The sequence below is a fragment of the Salvelinus namaycush genome, chromosome 11, assembly GCF_016432855.1.
Source record: "Salvelinus namaycush isolate Seneca chromosome 11, SaNama_1.0, whole genome shotgun sequence".
Classification (NCBI taxonomy): domain Eukaryota; kingdom Metazoa; phylum Chordata; class Actinopteri; order Salmoniformes; family Salmonidae; genus Salvelinus; species Salvelinus namaycush.
Genome location: NC_052317.1, coordinates 35361341 through 35386458, shown reverse-complemented (window position 1 = coordinate 35386458; position 25118 = coordinate 35361341). Strand labels below are relative to the sequence as shown.

The 25118-nt window shown below is 41.5% G+C and overlaps 2 protein-coding genes across 11 annotated transcripts in view; both read left to right on the top strand.

Annotated features, from left to right (window-relative positions):
• The first annotated feature begins 203 nt into the window (after positions 1–203).
• Positions 204–14424, top strand: LOC120056110 (ETS-related transcription factor Elf-1-like). 7 transcript variants are annotated; one of them, XM_039004286.1, is made up of 9 exons: positions 204–265; positions 378–475; positions 6939–7578; positions 8127–8247; positions 10660–10770; positions 11206–11361; positions 11565–11633; positions 12445–12637; positions 12741–14424. In XM_039004286.1, exons 3-9 carry the CDS (start codon positions 7507–7509, stop codon positions 13390–13392), a joined length of 1374 nt encoding a protein of 457 aa, XP_038860214.1. In that variant the 5' UTR covers positions 204–265; positions 378–475; positions 6939–7506; the 3' UTR covers positions 13393–14424. The 7 variants fall into 7 exon arrangements, with proteins under 7 accessions (XP_038860214.1, XP_038860220.1, XP_038860219.1 ...); XM_039004292.1 differs by lacking the exon at positions 10660–10770; XM_039004291.1 differs by lacking the exon at positions 11565–11633.
• A 1846-nt stretch (positions 14425–16270) lies between these two features.
• The window catches only part of LOC120056108 (protein SGT1 homolog), a 52086-nt gene continuing 43238 nt past the window's right edge, over positions 16271–25118 (top strand). For 3 of the 4 annotated variants that reach the window (XM_039004282.1, XM_039004280.1, XM_039004281.1), the window contains exons 1-7: positions 16271–16381; positions 16466–16514; positions 17435–17523; positions 17834–17892; positions 21409–21458; positions 22268–22295; positions 22783–22799. In XM_039004282.1, the coding sequence (XP_038860210.1) occupies positions 16368–16381; positions 16466–16514; positions 17435–17523; positions 17834–17892; positions 21409–21458; positions 22268–22295; positions 22783–22799 (306 nt within the window). In that variant the 5' untranslated portion in view covers positions 16271–16367. Of the gene's footprint in view, positions 16382–16465; positions 16515–16952; positions 17005–17434; positions 17524–17833; positions 17893–21408; positions 21459–22267; positions 22296–22782; positions 22800–25118 lie in introns of those variants that run through there. The other variant, XM_039004285.1, reaches the window with a different exon arrangement.

Here is a 25118-nt window from a genome sequence, read left to right as displayed (position 1 = left end):
CCCAACTAATCATCAAGCTTTGATAATTTGAATCAGCTGTGTAGTGTTTGCGCAAAAACCAAAACGTGCACCTCTTGGGGTCCCGAGGACCGATTTTGGGAAACGCTGCCTTAGATCATTGCTGACAATGGTCGCCAGCGGTTACCTCTACTTCAGGACAGGTGGCCAATAAGAATTCACTGTGGGAGGGGCCCTTAGGGGAAAGAGGAAGCAGAGCAGTTGTTTGCGGAGAAGGATGAAGTCACCCTCTGGATACTGATCTGAGGTCAGCTTTGTATTTCCCCCCTAGTGGTTACCGTGAGGGTTTGAGGACGTTAAGCTGAACCTATATCTGTGCCAAAAGGCATTCTCTAACCGGAGTTTGTTTTATGTCACAGGAGGGGTAAAAAGACAGTTTCCTGTTCTCAGCTTTGTCCGTATTGTACCAGCCAGCTACTACACACAGCCACAGCACAGCCGTAACATACAACAGAAGGTAAGCGCACTGCTCCTATCGTAGAGCAGAAAAGATAATAGACGATTTTACAAAGAGAATGCTATTATGTTAATAATAGGAGGTGGGTCTGTGTAGTACAGGGGTGTCAAACTCATTCCACGGACTGCCGAGTGTCAGCGGTTTTTTGTTTTTTCCTTCCAATTAAGACGTAGACAACCAGGTGAGGGGAGTTCCTTACTAATTAGTGACCTTAATCAATCAAGTACAAGGGCGGAGCGGAACCCGCAGACATTCGGCGCTCGGTGGGTCTGCCCTCGGTGTAATGAGTTTGACACATGTGGTGTAGTAGATTGAGGCTGAAGTGAAAGTGAAAGTGTTTAGTGCTCTACAGTTGAGCATTGCAGAAACCCCAAAACTTCGGTTGTGCGTTTGGCATGATCCATGTGTTATTGAGAATACATACATATCCTGTATCTGTTTGTTTAGCTTTAGAGTACTTACATAAAGTATCCAGGCACCTGTGACTTTGTAGTATAAACATATATATTGAACAAAAATATAAATGCAACATGCAACAATTTCATTGATTTTACTGAGTTACAGTAATGAGGAAATCAGTCAATTGACATAAATTCATTAGGCCCTAATATATGGATTTCACATGACTGGGAATACAGATATGTGTAACAGTATAGCTTCCGTCCCTCTCCTCGCCCCGAACCAGGGACCCTCTGCACACATCAACAACTGACAGCCACAAATCATTGTTACCCATCGCGCCACAAAAGCCACGGCCCTTGCAGAGCAAAGGGAACAACTTCTTCACCGTGCTTCTACACATGCATTGCTTGCTGTTTGGGGTTTTAGGCTGGGTTTCTGTACAGCACTTTGAGATATCAGCTGATGTAAGAAGGGCTATATAAATAAATTTGATTTGATTCAAGGTCTCAGAGCGAGTGACGTCACCGATTGAGACGCTATTAGCGTACACCACCGCTAACTGGCTAGCCATTTCACATCGGTTACATATGCATATGTTGGTCACATATACCTTAACAAAAAATGGGCCTCACAAGGGGCCTCAGGATCTTGTCACTGTATTTTTGTGCATTCAAATTGCCATAGATAAAATGCAACTGTGTTCGTTGTCTGTAACTTATGCCTGCCTATATCATAATCCCAATGCCACCATGGGGCACTCTGTTCACAACATTGACATCAACAAACCGCTTTCCCACATGATGCCATACACAAGGTCTGCGGTATTGAGGCCGGTTGGACGTACTGCCAAATTCTCTAAAATGACTTGGAGGCGGCTAATGGTAGAGAAATTAACATTCAATTCTCTGACAACAGCTCTGGTGGACATTCCTGCAGTCAGCATGCCAATTGCACTCTCCCTCAACTTGAGACATCTGTGGCATTGTGTTGTGTGACAAAACTGCACATTTTAAAGTGGCCTTTTATTGTCCCCAGCACAAGGTGCACCTGTGTAATGATCATGCTGTTTAATTAGCTTCTTGATATGCCACACCTGTCAGGTGTATGGATTATCTTGGCAAAGGAGAAATGCTCACTAACAGGGATGTAAACAAATTTGTGCACAACATTTAAGAGAAATAAGCTTTTTGTGCATATGGAACATTTCTGGGATCATTTATTTTCAGCTCATGAAACATGGAATCAACACTTTACACGTTGCGTTTAAATTTTTGTTCAGTGTATATGCGAGCAAACACACACACACTCACACAGGGCCACACATTCACACACACGTACACACAAGTCATACACAGAAAGGGGGGTGCGATTTTAAGCTCACCAAAACACACAGCTGTGTTATTCAGAATCGCCTCATAATTCCTCCATGTTAGATTGGCCAGGCCCAGTCACCCCGGGCAACAGGGGAAGCTTATCAGCTCCTCACCCTATTCCCCTACCAGCCTGGCCTAATTCACAATGCTCTTTGTGTACACACACACACACACACACACACACACACACACACACACACACACACACACACACACACACACACACAGGACAGCGAGTGTGTTATGGAGCTTATCACTGTCCCTAAGGGTCTGGCAGCAACTTCACAGGATCAGATCACATGACTGAAGCCACAGACACCAACACACGTGATGGATGAACCTCTAGATGGACTGTGTCATGTCCCAAATATTCTTAAGAATCTCCTCTCGTCACCATTGTCCAGGGAAACAAGGAGTCATTTAACAATATTGGGAAATAGACAACACACAGAGAACATGGGGAAGCGTTAACGATAACCCAACATTCAAAACAACCACAATACAAGATGGCAGCCTGGCAGACGTACAATGGAACATTTCTCTCCGTGGTGACAGCTATTCCAGCGTTGTGTTTGGCTCCCTCCCGCTCTCTCAGGAGGAAGTGGAGCCCACAGAATGGGTTGTGCTTCCTGTGCGATAACAGCCTCAGTCGCATCTTGCTCTCTCAGCCGTCACATGCATGCGCACACACACACACTATGGAAGAAACAACACATATAGCAACATATCTACTGAACAGGCAAAACAGAAAATACTGGCATTCAAAATGCATCGGCATGAATATAGCATGCATGATGTCTGACCTGTGAGCAGCTCTCAGGCTGTCTCATGGGAAGTCTCTCTCTCTCTAAGGGGTTAAGGATAGAGTGGGAGGAGCTCAGGTAAACACAGGCGTGTAGCACAACAACTGTCATCATGGTGCATGTTACCTGTACGTGGTTGTTTACCTACTGTGTGTGTGTGAGAGAGAGAGAGGTTATGGTAGGCCAGAAACAGCAAAACAGGATTTTCTGGTGCTAACAACAGTCAGTAACTGCCTGAAGAGAGGAGGACAGGTGAGTAAAAGAGTGGAGAGAAAATGTGAGTGACTGAGTGAACAAATAGAGAGGTGGAGGAGAGAGGGGAAAACCTAGAAAGTAAAGGAGCGCGTGTATGTTATCCTATCTAATGTTAAAAAATGTTTATTTCACCTTTATTTAACCAGGTAGGCCAGTTGAGAACAAGTTCTCATTTACAACTGCGACCTGGACAAGATAAAGCAAAGCAGTGCGACACAAACAACAACACAGTGTTACACATGGAATAAACAAACGTACAGTCAACAACACAATAGAAAAGTCTATATACAGTGTGTTTATATACAGTCTATATAACGTGACAACAAGGACAAGGCCTTAAACACAGAGAGGACAGGGCTGGGCTGGGTTGCTGTTGGGGGTTGATTGTTTCAGTCACGTGATGATGGTGTTGGGTCAATCCACGTAAAGAGTGCGTTTTGTGTCCCTTTGATATTTTAGAAGTTGTGCACCAATATTGCATTTTAAAAGCTTATTCAATGAAGTGGACATTTAAATAAACCACATAAAAAATTCAATACATCTGTTTTTTTTTATATGAATAAAGACTTGCTAAAGCGTCCCTCTGTGACTTCTAGGAAGATTTTAATCCATTTAAACCACAAAATGTGTCCTCGTTTTCACCACCATTGTAAAGCCCTAGTTATTTTTTTGCTTTGACAAAGTGTCAAGAAATGTTTTTATTTCATGTGATTAGTGGGATCTATTTACGTCTGTTCCTCATTTTAAGGTCAACCCTGTTATGGTGACTCTTTAAAAAAAAAATCTAAAGAAACATTGAACATCTTATTGTCAAATCCATAGTGGTAAAGCAGGTTTTGTGGTGGAAAAGTGAGCAGGTCGATCACACTGTAACAAGCCAACCGTGTTGTTTTTTTGTGTTTAAAAATAAATACATTTAAGCTTGCATTCAATTGCCCCACCCTGTTGCACACAACAAGCTTCCATTTCCTCTGTCACAGGGGGATTTATGGCTGATTTAAAGAGCCACTGAACACGCCAATTGACACGTGTGTTTCTCTGTTGATCATTAGAAAAACAAGATTTCAGTCTTGGAAGTGTGTTTCTTGACCGATTCCGCGTGTGGTTAATGATGTTTGTCCCACATGAGACACTAGACATGGAAGCCTATTTCACATCCTCAAAACTCCCAGAATGAATCTAAAATAATTCAAGACATCTGTAATTTTAATGTTTTAGTTGCTCAATTTTACTAAGAGGTTTGGTGTAGTATTTAACAAGTAAAAAAAATGCGCGACGTCTTATGTAAACAAAGTCAGAGCTGTTGGGGAGGTCTGTCTCAATAGCCATGTTTCCACAACCTTGCCCAGTGATAATATTTTTTTTTGTCGACATTTAGAAAGTTTGCATAGAAAATAAATGCAACAGTTGTCTGCTAGGGTGAGTTTCCATTGATCTATCTTGTGTCTATGAAAACAGCTGGACATAATGATGTCACGCCTTAAAAAATACAATTTCTTTTGCCAAAACCTACAGTGTAGAATAAATGTAGTGTAGTGGTTGAAGTGTTTCCATTACCCATTTAGGCAAATTGTGCATTAATAAATTGGCGACGGCATACAATTATGCTCTCCCACCTATCCGTTTTTTTGTCTCATGTAGCCCGCGAAAGCCAGCATGGATAAAATGCAATAATTGACCAATATTTTCCATATTCTAATAATTATCATGTGCCAACATATCACCACGATCCATGCCTTGGTGAAACTTGCATTCCTGTAGATCTGAAATAATTGGATGATGAAACTTGCCAGCCAACCAGATAAGCAAGCCCAAGCATTTCAGACATTCTTGCACGTCAGGACAATCCCTGTCCTGCAAAGAAACATGTTTTTTATTTATTTTGCAAGCAGTAGGCATTTAGCATTAAATGTGGAGTAGAATTTATAGTTACGTGTTTAGCCTACATCACGTGCCCGGCATATTTTCAAAAGTATTCGGCAATCATCATTTATTTGAAAAACACCGTTTCCACCATCATTTGTTGCAATAAACAAAGTTAGACAAAATAAAAATCAACCCCTGTTGAACGGATACAATTTTTGTAGATCTTTAAGAAATATCACCTACATCTAATATTTTTTTGTTGCAACATTACTTTTGTCGAATAAACCTGGGTTAATTAATGGCAACCTGCTTTCTGCCACTGCTATTGGATATAGAGCAATCACCGCAGCTGTTCACCCCATTTTAGTGGTCAAATCAAAACGCAACCTTCATTTACCTGTTGAGACGCACGGATGTTCCATACTCCAATTTAGACGAGAATAACTTTATGACCTAAATTATCCAATTTACACTTTGTAGACAATTTTGACACTAGAATAACTGTTTATGTTACGGTATACCCTGTTACTTTATTTGACGACACTTACTATAGTATTTTATTTAACCTCTTAAGCTGGGAATTCTTTATTTTTTTTGAAGTTGAACATGTGCTCTTTATGACAGACAGAATGTTAAAATTAGGTAAAATACGTTTTTTTTTTTTTCACCAAATTACACTACCCAAAGGTACTCAATTGGTGGAACTACAGTACCCTGTTATAATGATGTAGGAGTGATGGACGAAGATGTAGGTTTGTCAGATGTAGGTTTTTCAGTCTTGTTTGTTATCGATGCCTGTTAGTAACGCAACAAATCACTTATGAGTTTTTGTCTAGAAAATGTACAGTACAGTCTGTGTCGGGGTGTGAAGAAATCCTAATAAGATTAAACAGCTGTCAAAAACACAGGCAATCATTACCTAGCACCTTTTGTGATTCCTTCTCTCTGTAGTAATGTAACCCTGTGTCTGTCTGTTCGCTCTGTGCTTATCTCTCATATGAACTATTCCAAACACATTCCAGGCGTGCCTGCCCTGACCAGAGGGAAAGCACCATATCTCAATGAGGAGTTTCCCCTCCCTTCAAACTTGACACACACACACACACACACACACACACACACACACACACACACACACACACACACACACACACACACACACACACACACACACACACACACACACACACACACACACACACACACACACACGTCAGGGTGACCTGGCACAGTGTATGGATGATACACACCCTAATGCAGAAGTCCATTGTCCGACCTGAGCATTAGGTGCTCTGAGCAGGCGCAGTTGCTCTTTTTTGCCTCCTCCCACCCCTCCCCCATACACACAAACACACTCATGACGCAGTCCGGAAGCTTCTTTCCTGTTGCTGGTTTGGTCTCTTTAGAAGGGGAGATAAGAAAGCTGTGCGTGTGAGAGCTGAGAGAAAGAGAGCAGAAGGTCTGTGTGGCATAATAGTGTGATAAGAGGGAAAGGAATATAAACAGTTGCTTGTTATAAGAGGCCTTGCCTCAGTTTGACAGAGGACAGTGTTTTTGCCCCTCACTAACAGACTGAACCCACAGACTGTTGTTCTGCCAGCTGAGTTTATAGAGCCCTGATCATGTGATTCTGTTCACTGTCTGCACTTTGATCAGAAAGAGTGTAGCTTATGTAGTCTACAAGTAGAGTTATCATGCACTGAAGAGACTTCTCTAATGTAATCTCTTTCTCTTCTCCCTCCCGCTACCATCTCCCACCATCAGTCTCTCTCTGTTCCCTTTTCTCAGGTTGAGACCACAGGACCGTTGGCGGGCCTCCACTTCTTCATCGAGGGTAGAAACTTAGAAAGACAGAAGGAAACAAGTAACTGTTTCTCCCTGCAATTTCTCTGTCTCTGCTCCTGTTCAGCATCTCATCTATGGAACATCTACTGAGGACTCCTGCAGGATTTTACCTCAACAATTTAACCAACTAGCCAAGCCAACACTCACTCTTCTGAGAGGTCAAGCCACTGCGCTGGAGTGAGGAACGAGTTACTAGCCAGCTATTTAACTGAAGTTACTTTCATTTAGACAGTTTAGTCACTGTGCTGTTCAGGCATGCAGTTAAGAGTGACTCATCCTCAGGAGGACCTGTGAGAAACGGACAGGGGGAAGCTTTTGATACAACTCTCTCTGCTCTGGAACTTCTGGAACACAGAACCTGTGATTTGACACCTGTAACTTCGATTCGGTGCTCTGGAACTTAGAACGTGTTGTGTGAAACTGTTGGACATCTGATGTGGAATGCTGGGAGGATGACATCGTAGACCTGTTATTGGATTATTCTGGAATGTCTTCCATGCTGCAGCAGACGGAACTCATCTTTGAGTTTGCCAGCGACCACGTGAACAATGGACTACAGGTGGGAACGACCGTGTGTGTGTGTGTGTGTGTGTGTGTATTTGCACACCAACAGATAAAACATCAAAGCCTCTTTTAAAATCACACATCAGTGTAGAACCACTTGGGAAATGAAATATCAAAGTGCAGACAAGCTGTATTGAATCCAGAGATAGAATCTACATGTACAGTAGCCAAGGATAACATGATAATGACGTCAGCCATAGTTATTGAAAGATCAGCACCAATTTACATTGGGAACATACTGACATATTTCTAATAGGAACAGTGAAAGTAGTCCACTCATTCACACAACTCTTAAGTTAAAACCCTAAAGTCTAGCCTCACTGTATGTCAATGTACAACATCTGCCAAGACTTCGGAACCTCATGGCACAGATGTTAGTACCCTTCCAATTTAACTGCAGAGTTGCTGGTTCAAGCCTTACCTTGGCTGTTGTCTTACAATATCAAACACTAGATATTGGAAATTATTAAATAAAGCATTGGCTCAAATGTAAAATAACTGAATTGAAGTGAGTGACAGATCATTTGTCCCTGTGTGTTGCAGCTGGATGAGCACTTGGCCTATCCTGCAGTGATAGTGGAGCAGATCCCACACTCCCACCTGCTCTCCTACACAGGCCTGGCCTGTGAGCAGACACACACAGAAGACCACCTGCTAACAACAGGTAACAACAAACACGCACGGTCTAATGAAGGCAATCTGGGGTTGAGCAGCTTGGCCTTCTTGGCATAGTCAACAGCACCTGTAGACAGAAACAGACACTGACGTAGTTTTGTAGTAGATTAGGAGGGTTACGTTTGGGTAAGATGTTAGGGTAAGGGGTCTGACTAACAGGTAGGGTTTTTCTGTATAGCCGGGTGGTGTAGGCTCCGAGGCTTCATTCAGCTCCTGAGAGAAAATGTTAGTGTAAAACAGGAGGGTGATATGCACATCCTAAACTGCTGGGCAAAACAATTCATGATACAGACTTTGTGCAGTCAGTCAATACATTCAGGTGGTTAGCTGATTAGCTTGCTATGGTAGAAAGGTTAGCTAGCACACTAGCTACTTCGACTAAGATGCTATCTGCTGTGTTTATAGCACATATCCTTACTAGAGTATAACAACTGAGCAGTTTCAGTTTAAAATACTGTAGTTTAGTACTGTGGCTAACTTAGCTTCTATATAATGAGTCATTTAGAAAGAATACCCTAGCTGGGTCATTCCTATAATGCGGTGTCTTTTCTGTCTGCAGGAAATACCACTTCTGTGTCCCTGATGTCACTTTCCACCCTGTTAGTTTGTTGCAATTCTCCGTTTAAGAAAACAACCCTTTGCTACAATACCCCACACTTTCTCAATGTGGTGTCATCTGTACTTAACTTTACCATTTATATTTTTGACAACTTTTACTTTTTACTCCACTACATTCCTAAAGAAAATATGTACTTTTTACCCCCATAAATTTCCCTGACACCAAAAAGTATTCGTTACAGTTAGAATGCTCAGGCAGGACAGAATTATTGTCCAATTCATTCACCTATCAATATAACACATAGTCATTCCAACTACCTCTGATCCGGCGGACTCACTAAACACAAAACTGCGTTTCTAAATGATGCCTGAGTGTTGGCGTGTGCCTGTCTGGTTTGCTTAATAAAATAAGGAATTTGATGTATAGCATTTACTTTTACTTTTACTCAAGTATGACAATTAAGTACTTTTTCTACCACTCTACTTAAGTACATTTTTAAAACCAGATACTTTTACTCAGTAGTATTTTACTAGGTAACTTTTACTTTTAGTTGCACCATTTTCTATGTAGCTGTCTTTACTTTTACTCAAGTATAACAATTGAGTACTTTTTCCACCACTGTCCATCTTTCCATGTTTCATGTTGTTAGTCTTTATGTCCCATTTCATGTCCACCCTGTTAGGCTAAATTATAGAGAAAATTAACCACTTTTCAAAATGTTAAAATATGTTTGATAGAGAAGTTAAAATCATGTTCAAGTGTTCACCATTATGCTAGCTCAATCTTGCTCACTCACAGAGCTATGGCTAATTTAGGCTCCAAATTTCCACTCTGTTAGGTTCCACCCTGTTATGATTATACACCTAACAGTTTGGAAAATGCACACAAAGTGCCTGAAAGTCAAATGTCCTTTTTCTCATAGAATACATTTTTTTCTTTTATATTTCAACTTTTCCCCCCAAAAGTTATGAGGTCCAAAATGCACGTCAAGGTAGGAATGACCAAGATATCTCTACTCATTTTGGTGAGGGGGCTGTAAACAAAGATCATAAAGCTGGCTGAGCACATGTGTACTGTGGCCTTCACACTTGAACCAATCAGAGAAGTTGGCAAATCCAGGAAGTGAAACAAAATACACCTCTTGTGGCTACTGCAGCTTTGACAAAGTTGCTTATCATGTTGCTAGCTCTCTGGAGTAAACAGTTTATGAAACTAATGATTTAGTAGTGAGGCTCTTAATGCAAGTAAATGTGTAGCCAATAAGTTTTGTAGCTTCACTTGTCTACTTTCTAGCATGTTAGCTAACTTTAGTTAGCTAATTTAGCAGCTAGCTAGTTCCTTTTTTCTTTTCTACTTTTAGCTCTCTGTCAATCGTTCAGCCATGGCCTGTTACAACATTATTATGACCATCTCTGTTTAAGCTTGATTTTGCTAGCTAGCGAATATACAGTTAGACTTTTGTTGTGATAGAAAGCAGTGGAGGCTGCTAAGGGGAGGAAGGCTCATAATAATGGCTCGAACTGCGCAAATGGAATGGCATCAAACACATGGAAACCATCCATGTGTTTGGTGTATTTGATACCATTCCGCTCCAGCTATTACCACGAGCCCGTCCTCCTCAATTAAGGTGCCACCAACCTCCTGTTATAGAAAGGCTCCTATGCTAGCTAACAGTGTAGTAGCTAGATAGCCCTCTTGTTTACTCCCACTGTCCCATCACTAGGGATAAGCCTACAGACAGAGCCATGATGTCATGCTGACACATTACCCCGCCTCTCTCTCTACATATCTTCCCTTTATCCCAACCTCTCTCCTATCTCCTCTCTCCCGCTCCCTCTCCAGTGGAGGACAGTGAGAGTGGAGATGAGGAAACCATGGAAACACTGGTGGCAGCTGAGACTCTCCTCAACATGGACTCCCCTGACTCCCTCTCTCTGGACCAACAGCACTACAGTGAGACACACACACACACAGCTAGTTTAAGTTAGTAGCTCAGTGAGTAACTTGTCTTGACTCTAACTCAGTCTTTGCGTAAACAAATCTAACTGGGTTTTGAGCTTGTTGTTTACCATCACAATGGCCACGTTCAGTTGCCAAACATTGTTGAACGTTGCAGATCAGAGCTGATATGATCCCTTGTTATACATGTCAGAGAGGCATGTTATTTTACATAGCCTATTTCTATCGGGAACGTTCCAAAACATTGCATCCTGCTGAACGCGCCCCAGGTTTCTTTGTATCACTCCCTAGTGCAAACAAGCATCTATATTTCTGCTCTGCTTGGAGCAGATGTATTCATCCTGTTCTCATATATAATCAAATTGTCTCCTTGTAGACTCATTTATTACACTGTAACCCCAAACAGTGTGTTTGTCTCCTCCCCTCTAGCCCAGCTGTACGTCCCCGCCCTGGGTGATGTCATCACGTCACCCGTTACCCACCAGTTGACGGTGTCAGCGGAAGGCCTTGTGGGAGCTCTGGGCCAGCCCCAGTGGGTCACGCTGCAGAGGGAGACTGTTGCTGAGCAACCAAAGAAGAAGAGAGGTTAGATTGTCATTATCTGGCCATGCTTTCAAACTATAAATTGTAATCATAACCACAACAACCTTGGCTCGTATGCCTGCTCATCAGTTTTGACAATACAACTACTTTTTTTCTTTCTCACCTGGCCATTTATGGACTACTGTCATTTTGACAATGTCAAACATGTCATTGTGACATAACAACTACTCTGTTATGCATTTTAGCTAAGAAATCCAAAAGGCCTGAATCTCCCACACCGGACATCACATTCAAGAGGGGCAAATACAGCAAAGGTACACACCAATGGCTGTATATGATCAATCACGTGACACCATTCACGTGACACCATTTCTATGTGAAGACTCAATAGCGCATTTGAAGCCAAGGAAGTCGGTTAAGATGGCGTCTTATGGCTACATAACGGTTATTGCTATTTGGTATCCTTGGGATGTTCCTACCACATTGAAGTTGACATTTTAAAATGGTAAGGGTTATGGTTAGGTAGGGTTAGGGTTTAGGATAGGGAGGTCCCAAGGACCCCGGATAGCACTAATTGATGCATAACATACGCTCTTATTGAGTATCTCAAGTTGAAGACTGACTGGGGTACTGCAGGCTTTCATTAGCAACTAAATTACCCTTATAACTTCTACTTTATGTGATTTTAAAATAATCTGGTCTTGTAGAAGCAATTATTGGTTCCAAGATTGTCTTACAAATATATATATTTACACAAAGAATGACCATGAAGATAGCTATTTTCCCATTCACTATAATGAGGATCCTGTTTTCTGCAAACAATGCATGCAGTACCACGGTCGGCCTTGAACTTTGGCTTCAATGAGAAGAGGCAGTCGTTTTTTAAATTTATCTAGGCAAGTCAGTTTTAAGAACAAATAATTCTTATTTACAATGACGGCCTAGGAACAGTGTTCAGGGGCAGAACAACTGATTTTGAATTGTTTTACCTTGTCAGCTCGGAGATTCGATCTAGCAACCTTTCGGTTACTGGCCCAACGCGCTAACCACTACCTGCCGTTCTCCTCTGGTACATACACACAAACAGACACACACTCCATCTCACCTCTCCCTCACCTGTTTCAGGTAACACTATGTTCTTGTGGCAGTTCCTGATTGAGCTTCTCCAGGACAGACAGGCCTGCCCACGTTACATCAAATGGACCAATCGGCATGCAGGGATCTTTAAGCTGGTCAACTCCAAGGCTGTGGCCAGACTCTGGGGCAAACACAAGAACAAACCAGACATGAACTATGAGACCATGGGCCGAGCACTCAGGTACGCTGTAGTTACATTAATTACATTACAATAATAATAACTTCCAATCTGTGTCCCTGCAGGTGTGTGTGTACCAAAGCTGTCCTCTCTCTGTCCCTGACAGGTACTACTACCAGCGTGGGATTCTGAACAAGGTAGAGGGTCAGAGGCTGGTCTACCAGTTTGCCTCTCTGCCCAAAGACATGGTCTTCATCAGCGACGACGGAGACCAGGAGGACCAAGACAATCATGAGGAAGAAGAGGACGATGATGATGATGGCGTCCCAGATGACCCAGAGGACAGTCTGCCCTACAGCGACCAATCCCTGGACGATTTAGGGTCCTACGAGCATTCTTTCCTTCCCCCTCCCCAGGCTACCAGAGGCTACCATAGGTCCAGACAGACCAGCATAGGTCCAGCAGCAGCCCAGCGGCGCCGACCCGGCCCAAAACCCAAGACCCAAACCCCAGCCCCGTCCTTAGCCCATCGCAGGACAGTCCTCCGGCCACCAGGGGGCAGTCTGATCCAGCAGCAGCATCTGCCTATAGTCTCAGCTGAGATGCTGCGGACCCTGCAGAACGTGCAGTCTCTGCAGCCTGGTCAGCATGGGTCAGTCTTCAGAACTGCTCAGCTGCTGGGGAGTCTGTGTGAGAGACAGGCTGCAAGTGCAGAACAGACCACCAGTCAGATAGTGACTCTGCAGTTACAGCCCTCCACTGATTGTGGAGTAGGATGCCCCGAGACAGCTGATCAGTATCAGCCACTTGCCCCATAGCCAAGACGACTGCAGAAGACAATGATTTTCAAAGGGAGACTTTAGAGAAAGATGTTGGACAGTTGTGATGTAAATTTGATTTATTTTACAGATGTGACAGACCTGGATGGTCTTTCTCTCACGCTTACATTCCCTTATGCACCAGAGCAATTCTTACAGAGTTAACCAAACTGTCTTCCATGTTGGCACCAAACACTCCATGTCGATAACATTCCTAATCGGCATTCTAACAAGAATGTAATTGTCTTAGAATTCTTGATTCCAACATGGCAGACATTCTAATTGCCGACCAAAGACATGCACTGGATTCTACAGCCTTGCTGCAGAGCATCTGCACTGCTCTATCTCTGTTCGCAATTCAGCTCCACTGAATGCATGGGAGCTCGTGCGCTGTTCTTGTTCTCTCAATGTTCTTTTCTCCGCCATGACCAGTGCTTTGCACTATTAACATGTACCATTTCTTTGTCACCACTCTCACCTACCAAAGTGCCTCAAATATTCAAACAATCATTTTCCAGCTTTCACCAAAGGCAGTCTTAATCTGTAGCACGCTAGCTTCAACATATTGCTCCTTAACATTCTTATTTATGTGTGTGTCAGTTGTTGATCTTCCACGTAAACACACTCTCATACTGTCACCCACACCAGTAGAAGACCCACCATCAGTGCTTGAGGTAAACGTGTCCTAGTCGATGTGTTCAGGGAGTACATTCCATAGAGATGGCACATCGCACGGATTGTGGTTCTTGTGTTTGTCGGCAGATCATTCAACGTGCTGTGTTGTAGGGACCACCCGCTGTAGACATCTGACTGCCTACATTTTCCACAGGATTCTACATGTGAAATCGGAAATTACGTTCAGAGATGCTAAGTACTCTCGGCCAGCAAACACTACTGGTGTGTCTGAGCCCTTAACTTTACAGGCTTTTCGTTATTCTTGACGCACGGATCCCTTTAGCGGGATCATTTTCGTAAACAACCGCTGAATTGCAGAGAGCCAAATTCAAAAAATATTTATAATCATGAAATCACAAGTGAAATATACCAAAACACAGCTTAGCTTGTTGTTAACCCACCTATCGTGTCAGATTTTGAAAATATGCTTTACAGCGAAAGCAATCCAAGCGTTTGTGAGTTTATCAATCACTAGACAAAACAGTAAGAACAGCTAGCCGCAAATTAGCTTGGTCACGAAAGTCAGAAAAGCAATAAAATTAATTGCTTACCTTTGATGATCTTCGGATGTTTGCACTCACGAGACTCCCAGTTCACAATAACCAAAAACCTCCATTTGGTTTGCGCGTTATGTTCAGAAAACCACAGGCTCGTGCCGGTCCTGAAGGGCAGACGAAAATTCCAAAAAGTATCCGTAATGTTCGTAGAAACATGTCAAACGTTTTTTATAATCAATCCTCAGGTTGTTTTTAACATACATAATCGATAATATTTCAACCGGACGGTAAACTATTCAATACTACAGAGAAAGAAAATGTCGAGCTACAACTCTCCAGCGCATGAACTAATCAAAGGACACCTGACGCATTTTGATAAATCTCGCTCATTTTTCAAAATAAAAGCTTGAAACTATGTCTAAAGCCTAGTCAGGAAGCCATTGGAAAGGGAATCTGGTTGATACCCCTTTTAAATGGAGGATGGGCAGGCAATGAAACAGGGATTTTTCCAAATAAAAGGCACTTCCGGGTTGGATTTCCTCAGGTTTTCGCCTGCAAAATCAGTTCTGTTATACTCACAGACCATATTTTGACAGTTTTGGAAATTTTAGAGTGTTTTCTATCCTAATCTGTCAATTATATGCATATTCTAGCATCTGGGCCTGAGAAATAGTCCGTTTACCTTGGGAACGTTATTTTTCCAAACATAAAAATAGTGCCCCCTAGCTGAAAGAGGTAGAGAATACAAATAAATACAAATCAAAAGGCATTGTCTGTTTCATTTTTGCAGCGGTACTGTTGGCTTTACAGCTTCTTAATCTCGATGTTGACAGGGTGGCTGAAGACTATCAATGATGATAACTGAATGATAGAACTTCTCTCACGCTTTTAAGAGAGAGTAAACGCACTTCTGCCAGAGTTGGTAGTTGCCCAATGACCCTGATCTAAGGTTTTCCCTGGTCATCATTTGGGGACAGTAAGCTGATCCTAGATCTGCCCCTATGGGCAACTCCTAACCAGAGCCCTTCTGCCAGCAATCCTGTTAGCGTTCCTGATATGCTGTAATAGTTATACATGTGCTTTCCTGGACCATATATGCCTTGATATATAAATATATGTGTTTGTGAACATGTGACTTAACACTTTTTCTGTCAGCTGTTAATCTGTGTTTATTCGCTGCACAAACACAGTATATACCATCCCAATTCCCAAATGTACTCATCTATGCAAAGAAGTATGATGATGTTGCTCCTCAGGCATAGACTCTGATCTATGGTTAGTTTTGCTGATCCTACAAGGATGGCTTATATATATCCTAATAAAAAGCACATTTTCCCATGCAATCTTTTCCTTTGATAATATTGCCTAATGCTTCTTTGCTTTTGCTGGAAGTCTCTGATATATTTGTTACTGCTATTGTGTGAGGAACTAATTGTGAAAATACTGTACCAGGCTTTTATACTATATGCAATGTATTGATGTTCATGCAGATGTTTTCATGCAATTTATACAGAAGGAGTAGATAAAATAGGAATTATTAAACTTGTTTTCAAGAAATAAAAGTTTTAATTTTGAATGAATCATGACTGTTTTTTTGTTTTTTTTTTACAAACCGTGTGAAAATGTTTCTTGCCCTTCTTACTCTTCCACGCGGTTAGGGTTCGGTAGTGAGAAGTGCCTACCTAGCCTATTCAGCTGACAGGGCCCGCACCGTACACACGCCTCTACTGTTTTCTGATTCCTATCTAGAACTTTCCAGCTAGCTAGCCACGGCTATCTCCCCCTGACAACACTTCTAGCTCCATGGCAACCGAACGGCAAGTATATTACATTTTCGAGGATTTTATTTGAAATGTGTCCTTGTTCAAGAGGCTAACGTTAGTTCTGTTTTGCCGTTTTAGCAGTTTCCCCGATAGCGTCATAGACGAGGACCCACAGAAAGCTCTTGAGGTAAAAAACGGTTAGCTGGATAGCCAATGTTAGCTAACTGGCTAACTTTCTAGCCAACTATCTGTCAAACTAGAATGAGCTAGTTTAACTGAAAGTAAAATGCATTATTCTTGATAACTAAATAGTCTGGGGATTTTAAATGTTTTTTGAGGTACCGCTAGCTACCTCAACCCCATATTGTTAATTATCCTCTTGCTCTTTTGCACGCCAGTATCTCTACTTGCACATCATCATCTGCACATCTATCACTCCAGTGTTGATGCTGAATTGTAATTATTTCGCCTCTATGGCGTATTTATTGCCTTACCCCCCCTACTCTTCTACATTTGCACACACTGTACATATATTTTTCTATTGTGTTACTGACTGTACGTTTGTTTATATGTAACTCTGTGTTTTTTGTCGCACTGCTTTGCTTTATCTTGGCCAGGTCGCAGTTGTAAATGAGAACTTGTTCTCAACTGGCCTAACGTTACCTGGTTAAATAAAGGTGAAATTAAAAAAAGTTAACTATTATAGCTAGCTAACGTATTAGTGACTCTAGCTAATGTTGTGCTAACGTTACATTTAGATACTAAGTTTAGCCACACTACCAAATTTTTGTCTGAAAATAGTTGTTGCTCAACTCCAGTAGTGATATGTAACTTTTTACAGCAGTTAACTAACAGCTTGGACAAGAAACCATTAAGTCTAACCAGCATAGCTAGCTAACTGGCTAACCACCTGTTATCACACTTTTATTATAGCTAGCTAGCTATTGTAAGTGTAGATTTTGTGCAGAAAGCCAGGTTAAGTTGTTGGGAACATGAAAATGTATCCAAACAGTCAACCTTCGCTAGTGCTCATAAACATGTATCTTGGGAATTTAATTCAATTGACCCCAAACTTGCCTATTTGATGACACTGAAATTTTCTCACAGGAATTGAATGAAGCCTTGGAAGGACACTCTGACAATGCAGAATGGTTCTGCCAACGAGCCTACACCCACCTTCAACTGAAACTACAGCTGTAAGTCTCTTATCCTAACCCCCAACATCTTACCCAAACTTAACCCTAAAGTACTGCTATCAGTCAGACCCTAACCCCAATCCTCCTTGCATCTTCTTAAAGTATTGTTGATTACGGGCTTGTAAATAAGAATTTCACTGTTGTATTCGGCGCATGTGACAAATAAAATTTGATTTGGTCGACAAACTACTGCTCTAGCTTTTGATAAAATCCAACTTTTCTTTACTGATTGTCTTATGTTCTATATTTTTGTCTTTGCTTCAGAAACTTAAGCTATGTTTCTCGTGTGTGTGTCTGTCTGTCTCTACAGGTGCTGTCAACGATGCCAAGAAATCCCAGCAGCTCAACTTCTTGCCTTCATGAGAATGGGTAAGACTTACCTACTCTGTGTATGTGACCATGAAGGTGTTCCATTGCCTTCATGAGAACAGGGTATGTGTGCAGTTTGGCCCTAGCCCATGATAGCTGAGTTGACATGCATTTACTTTTGCAGCTTGTTTATTTTCTGGCAGGAATGTCTGTCTGACTTTATTTCTGTGACTGTGGGGGGGGGGGGCTAAGTGCCTTGTACAACATCAGGAGATGGTACATGGGATCAGAGAGTAACCTCCCAGTGTCAATACCACATTCTGCTTACTTTTTTTATACATACATAGAGACACCACCAATTGTTGGTCATGGATATTTGGTTAAGTCATAGAGTAGGCATGATATTCCATCTGTTTAAATGTGCATGAACCCTGCCACTCCACATCCCCCTTAAATCATTATATCTGTCAAACTTAAATTGGTGTCAGTTTTTCCCTGAGTTTCTATCTGTTACTGATAACAAGCCTGCCCCTGTCTCCCTCCCTTCAGAATGGCAGAGTACCACCTGAACCACTGAGGTGTCACATGCTGCCTTCACTAAGGGACACCGCCTGGATGGTGAGGCCTGCTGAGGGGACAAGTGGAGGGCACAGGGGCCTGGTTCCATTTCAGCACCTACACCCTTCCACTAACACCTTCCCCTAATCCCTAAATCTCAAACCGACCCCTTACCCCTATCCTTAGACAAGTCATGTACAGTACGAGTCAAACGTTTGGACACACCTATTCATTAAAGTGTTTTTCTTTATTTTTACTATTTTCTATATTGTATAATAATAGTGAAGACATCAAAACTATGAAATAACACACATGGAATTTTGTAGTAACCAAAAAAGTGTTCAACAAATCAACATTTATTTTATATTTGAGATTCTTCAATGTAGCCACCCTTTGTCTTGATGACAGCTTTTCACACTCTTGGCATTCTATCAACCAGCTTCATGAGGTGGTCACCTGGAATGCATTCCAATTAACAAGTGTGCCTTGTTAAAAGTTAATTTGTGGAATTTCATTCGTAATGCGTTTGAGCCAATCAGTTGTGTCAAGGTAGGGGTGGTACACAGAAGATAGCCCTATTTTGTAAAAGTCCAAGTCCATATTATGGCAAGAACAGTTCAAATAAACAAAGAGAAATGACAGTCCATCATTACTTTAAGACATGAAGGTCAGTCAATACGGAAAATTTCAAGAACTTTGAAAGTTTCTTAAAGTGCAGTTGCCTAAAAACATCAAGCGCGATAATGAAATTGGCTCTCATGAGGACCGCCACAGGAAAGGAAGACCCAGAGTTACCTCTGCAGAGGATAAGTTAATTAGAGTTACCAGTTTTTGCAGTCCAAATAAATGCTTCACAGAGTTCAAGTAACAGACACATCTCAACATCAACTGTTCAGAGGAGACTGCGCGAATCAGGCCTTCATGGTCAGATTGCTGCAAAGAAACGACTACTAAAGGACACCAGTAAGAAGAGACTTGCATGGTCCAAGAAACAAGCGCAATGGACATTAGACCGGTGGAAATCTGTCTAATGAAATGAGTCCAAATTTGAGATTTTTGGCGGTCCCAACCGCCGTGTCTTCGTGAGACGCAGAGTAGGTGAACGGGTGATCTCTGCATGTGTGGTTCCCACTGTGAAGCATGGAGGAGGAGGTGTGGGGGTGCTTTGCTGGTGACACTGTGTGATTTATTTAGAATTCAAGGCACACTTAACCAGCATGGTTAACCCAGAATTCTGCAGTGATATGCCATCCCATCTGGTTTGCGCTTAGTGGGAGTATAATTTCGTTTTTTAACAGGACAATGAACCAAAACACACCTCCAGGCTGTGTAAGGGTTATTTGACCAAGAAGGAGAGTGATGGAGTGCTGCATCAGATGACCTGGCCTCTGCAATCACCCGACCTCAACCCAATTGAGATGGTTTGGGATGAGTTGGACTGCAGAGTGAAGGAAAAGCAGCCAACAAGTGCTCAACATATGTGGGAACTTCTTCAAGACTGTTGCAAAAGCATTCCTCATGAAGCTGGTTGAGAGAATGCCAAGAGTGCAAAGATGTCAAGACAAAGGGTGGCTACTTTGAAGATTCTCAAATATAAATATATTTTGTTTTTAACACTTTTTTGCTTAATACATGATTCCATATGTGTTATTTCATAGTTTTGTTGTCTTCACTATTATTCGACAATGTAGAAAATAGTTTAAAAAAAATCTAACTCTTGAATGAGTAGGTGTGTCCAAACTTTTGACTGGTACTGTAGATCTAAAACCGTAATATAGTGTTGGTGTTAGAAATATAGTAACTTGGTATGTAACGATTCACCGATACGCATCGGCCCCCGGTTCTAATGTTTAAGATATGAGTGCATCGGTTTGAACCGATCCAAATTAAGTAAGCATCGCTCAGAAAACGATTCAAATATTACACATTTCCGGTTCAGTTTTTTTTATTCGGAAAATACCTTTTAACAGTTGTGACCGAACGGATGCTTCTTCCTTCAGTTTAGTAGCCTATCCAACTTTTATACATGTAACTGCGTATGACTGTCAGATAACAACTGTGTGAAAAGTGCGGGAAACACAGTTGCTCAAGCCAATGGGAGGTAGGCCTATCCCTGTTCTAATAGGATATTCGTACATCTGGCACCTTCAGCATTCAGATGCTTGTAAAATGACTTTCGACAATGTCAAATCATAGGTTGTCACTCAGCTAATGAAGCCTATGTATTTTGCTGGGTCATTGTTAACAAATGTAGAACATGTTTTTTTACTGGAGTTGTGTAGCCTACCAGAGTGGAACGCAACTCGCATCCAACTGCTGATTGGAGTTTTTAATCATTCAGATTGTATTTAGAGTCACCATAAGAAATAGTTTTGCTACTTTTGCTTTAAACAGTCAGTGTAATTGGTCATTTTTACATGAACAGGGTAATTTTATATAAGACCAATCATTTCTTGTTAGGGAGAGCTGTAAAATTACAAACAGTCTAAACCATTCACTTTCAAGACAGGTAAAATCCATAGCTGCTTTATGTTAATTGGCTAAATGCCAAGCTATTGACGTAGTACTAGTTCAAAACATTTTCAATCTGCAAAAATAACAAGTTAATCAGTGGGTGATGGTGGTTTCAGATTTTAAAAAGTTGGGGGACAAAAAGCATACATTTCCCCATCCCTAATCTGATAGTTGGGTGGTAGATGCTCAGTCTGCCCAATTGCTCAGCTCAGGTGGCTACACACACCATTGACACACACACACAAACTAAAAAGTGTTGTTCCTGTATCGTATCGGAGACCATGCATTTAGATGCATATCGAATCGTTCATGAAAGGAGAGCTACACATCCCTAATAGTAACAGCTCTTGACCTCTGATAGGAATATTAACTGTATCGGATGCACCATCCATTCTGGTCAAATGTACAGAAGTGTAAGTGGCTGTGTGTAGATTCTGCCTGCAGTAGTTGTGTTCCAACTGGGTGAGATTGTCTGAACACTGTGTTCTCCTTTCGGCTCCACAGGTTCAGATGACACTTTCCGAACGTGGCTCAAACGCTGTGATGATGGCGAGGTAAGTAGGATCTGTTCTCTTAGCTCAACCACCATCTAAACCCTAGCCACAGGCCCATCTCCCACCTCTATCTGAATTCTAACACTGTACTAACTAACTCTTCATTAGAGAAGCTGTGTGTGTCTGTGGTTGTCGTCTCAAAGGGTTTAAACTGAACCTGTTTGGATCACAATAATGTACAGTGTATCTGTCTGGGGTGGTGGGTGGGGGAGAGGTGCCTTGCCTCAGATCAATCCCAGTAAACATCCACACAGTTACACACACACACATCCATGGGGTGTTGGGCTCGCGTTCAAAACAGCCATGTGACCCCCCCTCCCATCCATAACAAAATATACATACATACATATACACACACACACAGATAATACGTCTTCCAACAGATTAAAAACTACACTAATTCAATGCACACACACACACACACCTCAGTCGTCTGTTGCCATGAGCTGGCCTTACCCTGTGAGTTACCTCCCGTCTCTTTCAGGTGTATAGTGACAGTGCCAGGCGCTTCTGTTTGACTCCCCCACACGTCAAAATGTGGTGTGCACATGACGATATCACTCACAAACGCCTCCCTCTGCCTCCTCTCTCTCTAATGAAAGCGGTGAATATTATAACAGACATAACTGGTAAATACATTGGGGTTTTAATAGGTGTAGATGGACTGGCAAACAAACTGCCTCTGCGATGTCAGGGAGGTGTGTGTCTGTGGCGCTTTCTTGCGCGTGTTTGTGTGTTCCTCTGTTCGGTTAATGTATGAGTAATGGAAAACTGTTTGACTGTAACATTCTGTTTCCTGTCCCTTGCAGCGGCGAATCAGAACGGAAACGAGAATAAGTTGAGTGCTAACGGGTCTTCCTACAATTATTCTATCTATCCCTGTACCATGCCTGTATCTATGTAAGTATTGCACCATGCACTTTTAAAGGGCCACAATGGAAATAAGTAATTTACTTTATTGTGTTATCCCAGGTAATTTTGTAATTTTTATTTATGTATATATTGTGTGTATTTTCAAACTGAAATAAATCAACCAACGCAAACCTTACGACTGTATACAGGTTTTTCTGGTGTTCAGTTCCTCTCTCCGCCTCATGGTGGCACTGTTGTTCCCAACTTTCCAAACCTTACTTACATTTACATTTAAGTCATTTAGCAGACGCTCTTATCCAGAGCGACTTACAAGTACATACATTCATACTTTTTTTTGGTACTTATTCTGTTCTAATTGCTAGAGCGAGCACATCCAGTAAGCCCAGTCCCTTTCTCTCCTATTTTTGTTTGTTTTAATTTTCTCTCTTCCTTGGATCCCTGGTTGCCACAGCATATACCACACATCAAGTAAGTATACTTCATGGTTGTATTCCAAATATCACCCTATTCTCTATAGTGCACTACTTTTCTAATAAAATTGTATTTGTCACATGCGCCGAATACAACAGGTGTAGACCTTAGTGAAATGCTTACTTAGAAGCCCTTAACCAACAATAGTTTTAAGAAAAATACCCCCCAAAAAATATTTAACAAATAATTAAAGAGCAGCAGTAAAATAACAATAGCGAGGCTATATATAGGGTAGTGACGCACTGATATGAAATTTTTGGCCGATATGCGATATTTTCCTTGCCAAAAAAAAAACAATACCGATATTTTAGGGGCCTTTTAAGCATTCTAGTACAGTTAGCGTCCCACATATTCCAGAGAAGTTAACGTCCCACTTGGCCAAAAGCCAGTAAAAATGCAGAGCGCCAAATTCAAATATATTACTAGAAAAATCCAACTTTCATGAAATCACACGAGACACCAAATTAAAGCTACACTTGTTGTGAATCCAGCCAACATGTCTGATTTCAAAAAGGATTTACGGCGAAAGCACACCTTGCGATTATGTTAGGTCAGTACATAGCCACAGAAAAACGCAGCCATTTTTCCAGCCAAAGAGAGGAGTAACAAAAAGCAGAAATAGAGATAAAATTAATCACTAACCTTTGATGATCTTCATCAGATGACACTCATAGGACTTCATGTTACACAATACATGTATGTTTTGTTCGGTAAAGTTCATATTTATATCCAAAAATCTGAGTTTAGGCGGGACGCTACTGTCACTTTGCCAAAAGCCAGAGAAAATGCAGAGCGCCAAATTCAAATAAATTACTATAAAATCAAACTTTCATTAAATCACACATGAAAGATACCAAATTAAAGCTACACTGGTTGTGAATCCAGCCAACATGTCAGAATTCAAATAGGCTTTTCGGCTAAAGCAAACGATGCTATTATCTGAGTTAGCACCATAGTAAACAAAGAGAGAGAAGCATATTTCAACCCTGCAGGCGCGACACAAAACGCAGAAATAAAAATAGAATTCATGCCTTACCTTTGACGAGCTTCTGTTGTTGCCACTCCAATATGTCCCATAAACATCCCAAAGGTCCTTTTGTTCGATTAATTCCGTCGATATATATATCCAAAATGTCCATTTATTTGGCGCGTTTGATCCAGAAAAACACTGGTTCCAACTTGTGAAACGTGACTACAAAATATCTCAAAAGTTACCTGTAAACTTTGCCAAAACATTTCAAACTACTTTTGTAATACAACTTTAGGTATTTTTTAACGTAAATAATCGATAAAATTGAAGACGGTATGATCTGTGTTCAATACAGGATTAAAACAAACTGTAGCTAGCTTTCTGGTCATGCGCCTCTGACTAACAGGACACTTCCAGTGACCCTCGTTCAAAATGGCCGTACTTCTTCATTACACAAAGGAAAAACCCTCAACCAATTTCTAAAGACTGTTGACATCCAGTGGAAGCGGTAGGAACTGCAAGAAGGTCAAGTAGAAATCTGTATTCCCAATGAAAACTGAATGGTTTGTCCTCGGGGTTCACCTGCTAAATAAGTTCTGTTATACTCACAGACATGATTCAAACAGTTTTAGAAACTTCAGAGTGTTTTCTATCCAAATCTACTAATAATATGCATATCTTATCTTCTGGGGATGAGTAGCTGTCAGTTGAATTTGGGTATGCTTTTCATCCAAACGAAAATGCTGAAAATGCTGCCCCCTATCCTAGAGAAGTTAAATAGTTAACACACAGACACATGGATGCCTCGGTCGAAGGCACTGCATCTCAGTGTAAGAGGCGTCCCTACAGTCCCTGGTTCAAATCCAGGCTGTATCACACTCGGCCGTGATTGGGAGTCCCATCGGGCGGCCCACAATTGGCCCAGCGTCGTCTGGTGTAGGCCGCCATTGTAAATAAGAATTTGTTCGTAACTGACTTGCCTCGGTAAATAAAGGTTGCACACACACACACACACACACACACACACACACACTACACATTGACCAAAAAGTTATTTTTTTGGCATTTATGCATATCCCCATTTACCAGTAAAACATAATAATAACCTATTTCTTCCACTTGCTGTGCTGTTTTGTTGTTCATTTGTTCAGTCGTTTCATTCTCATCCAGAATTTCTATGGAACGACGTTTGGGTCTTTGCGTGTCAAAAAAGATACACGTCAAATAACACTTTCATGTGTCAAATAAGCTTGTTGACCAATCAGGACCTGAATACGACTGCACGTCACATAATAATTTAACGCGTTCATACATTTTTTACTTAGTTATTACACATTGATTACACT

Coding starts and splice junctions, on each gene's coding strand:
- LOC120056110 (XM_039004286.1), top strand. CDS start 7,507: ATGTCTTCCATGCTGCAGCAGACGGAACTCATCTTTGAGTTTGCCAGC. Junction 7,579..8,126: donor ACGTGAACAATGGACTACAG/GTGGGAACGACC, acceptor TGTGTGTTGCAG/CTGGATGAGCACTTGGCCTA. Junction 12,638..12,740: donor ACCATGGGCCGAGCACTCAG/GTACGCTGTAGT, acceptor TGTCCCTGACAG/GTACTACTACCAGCGTGGGA.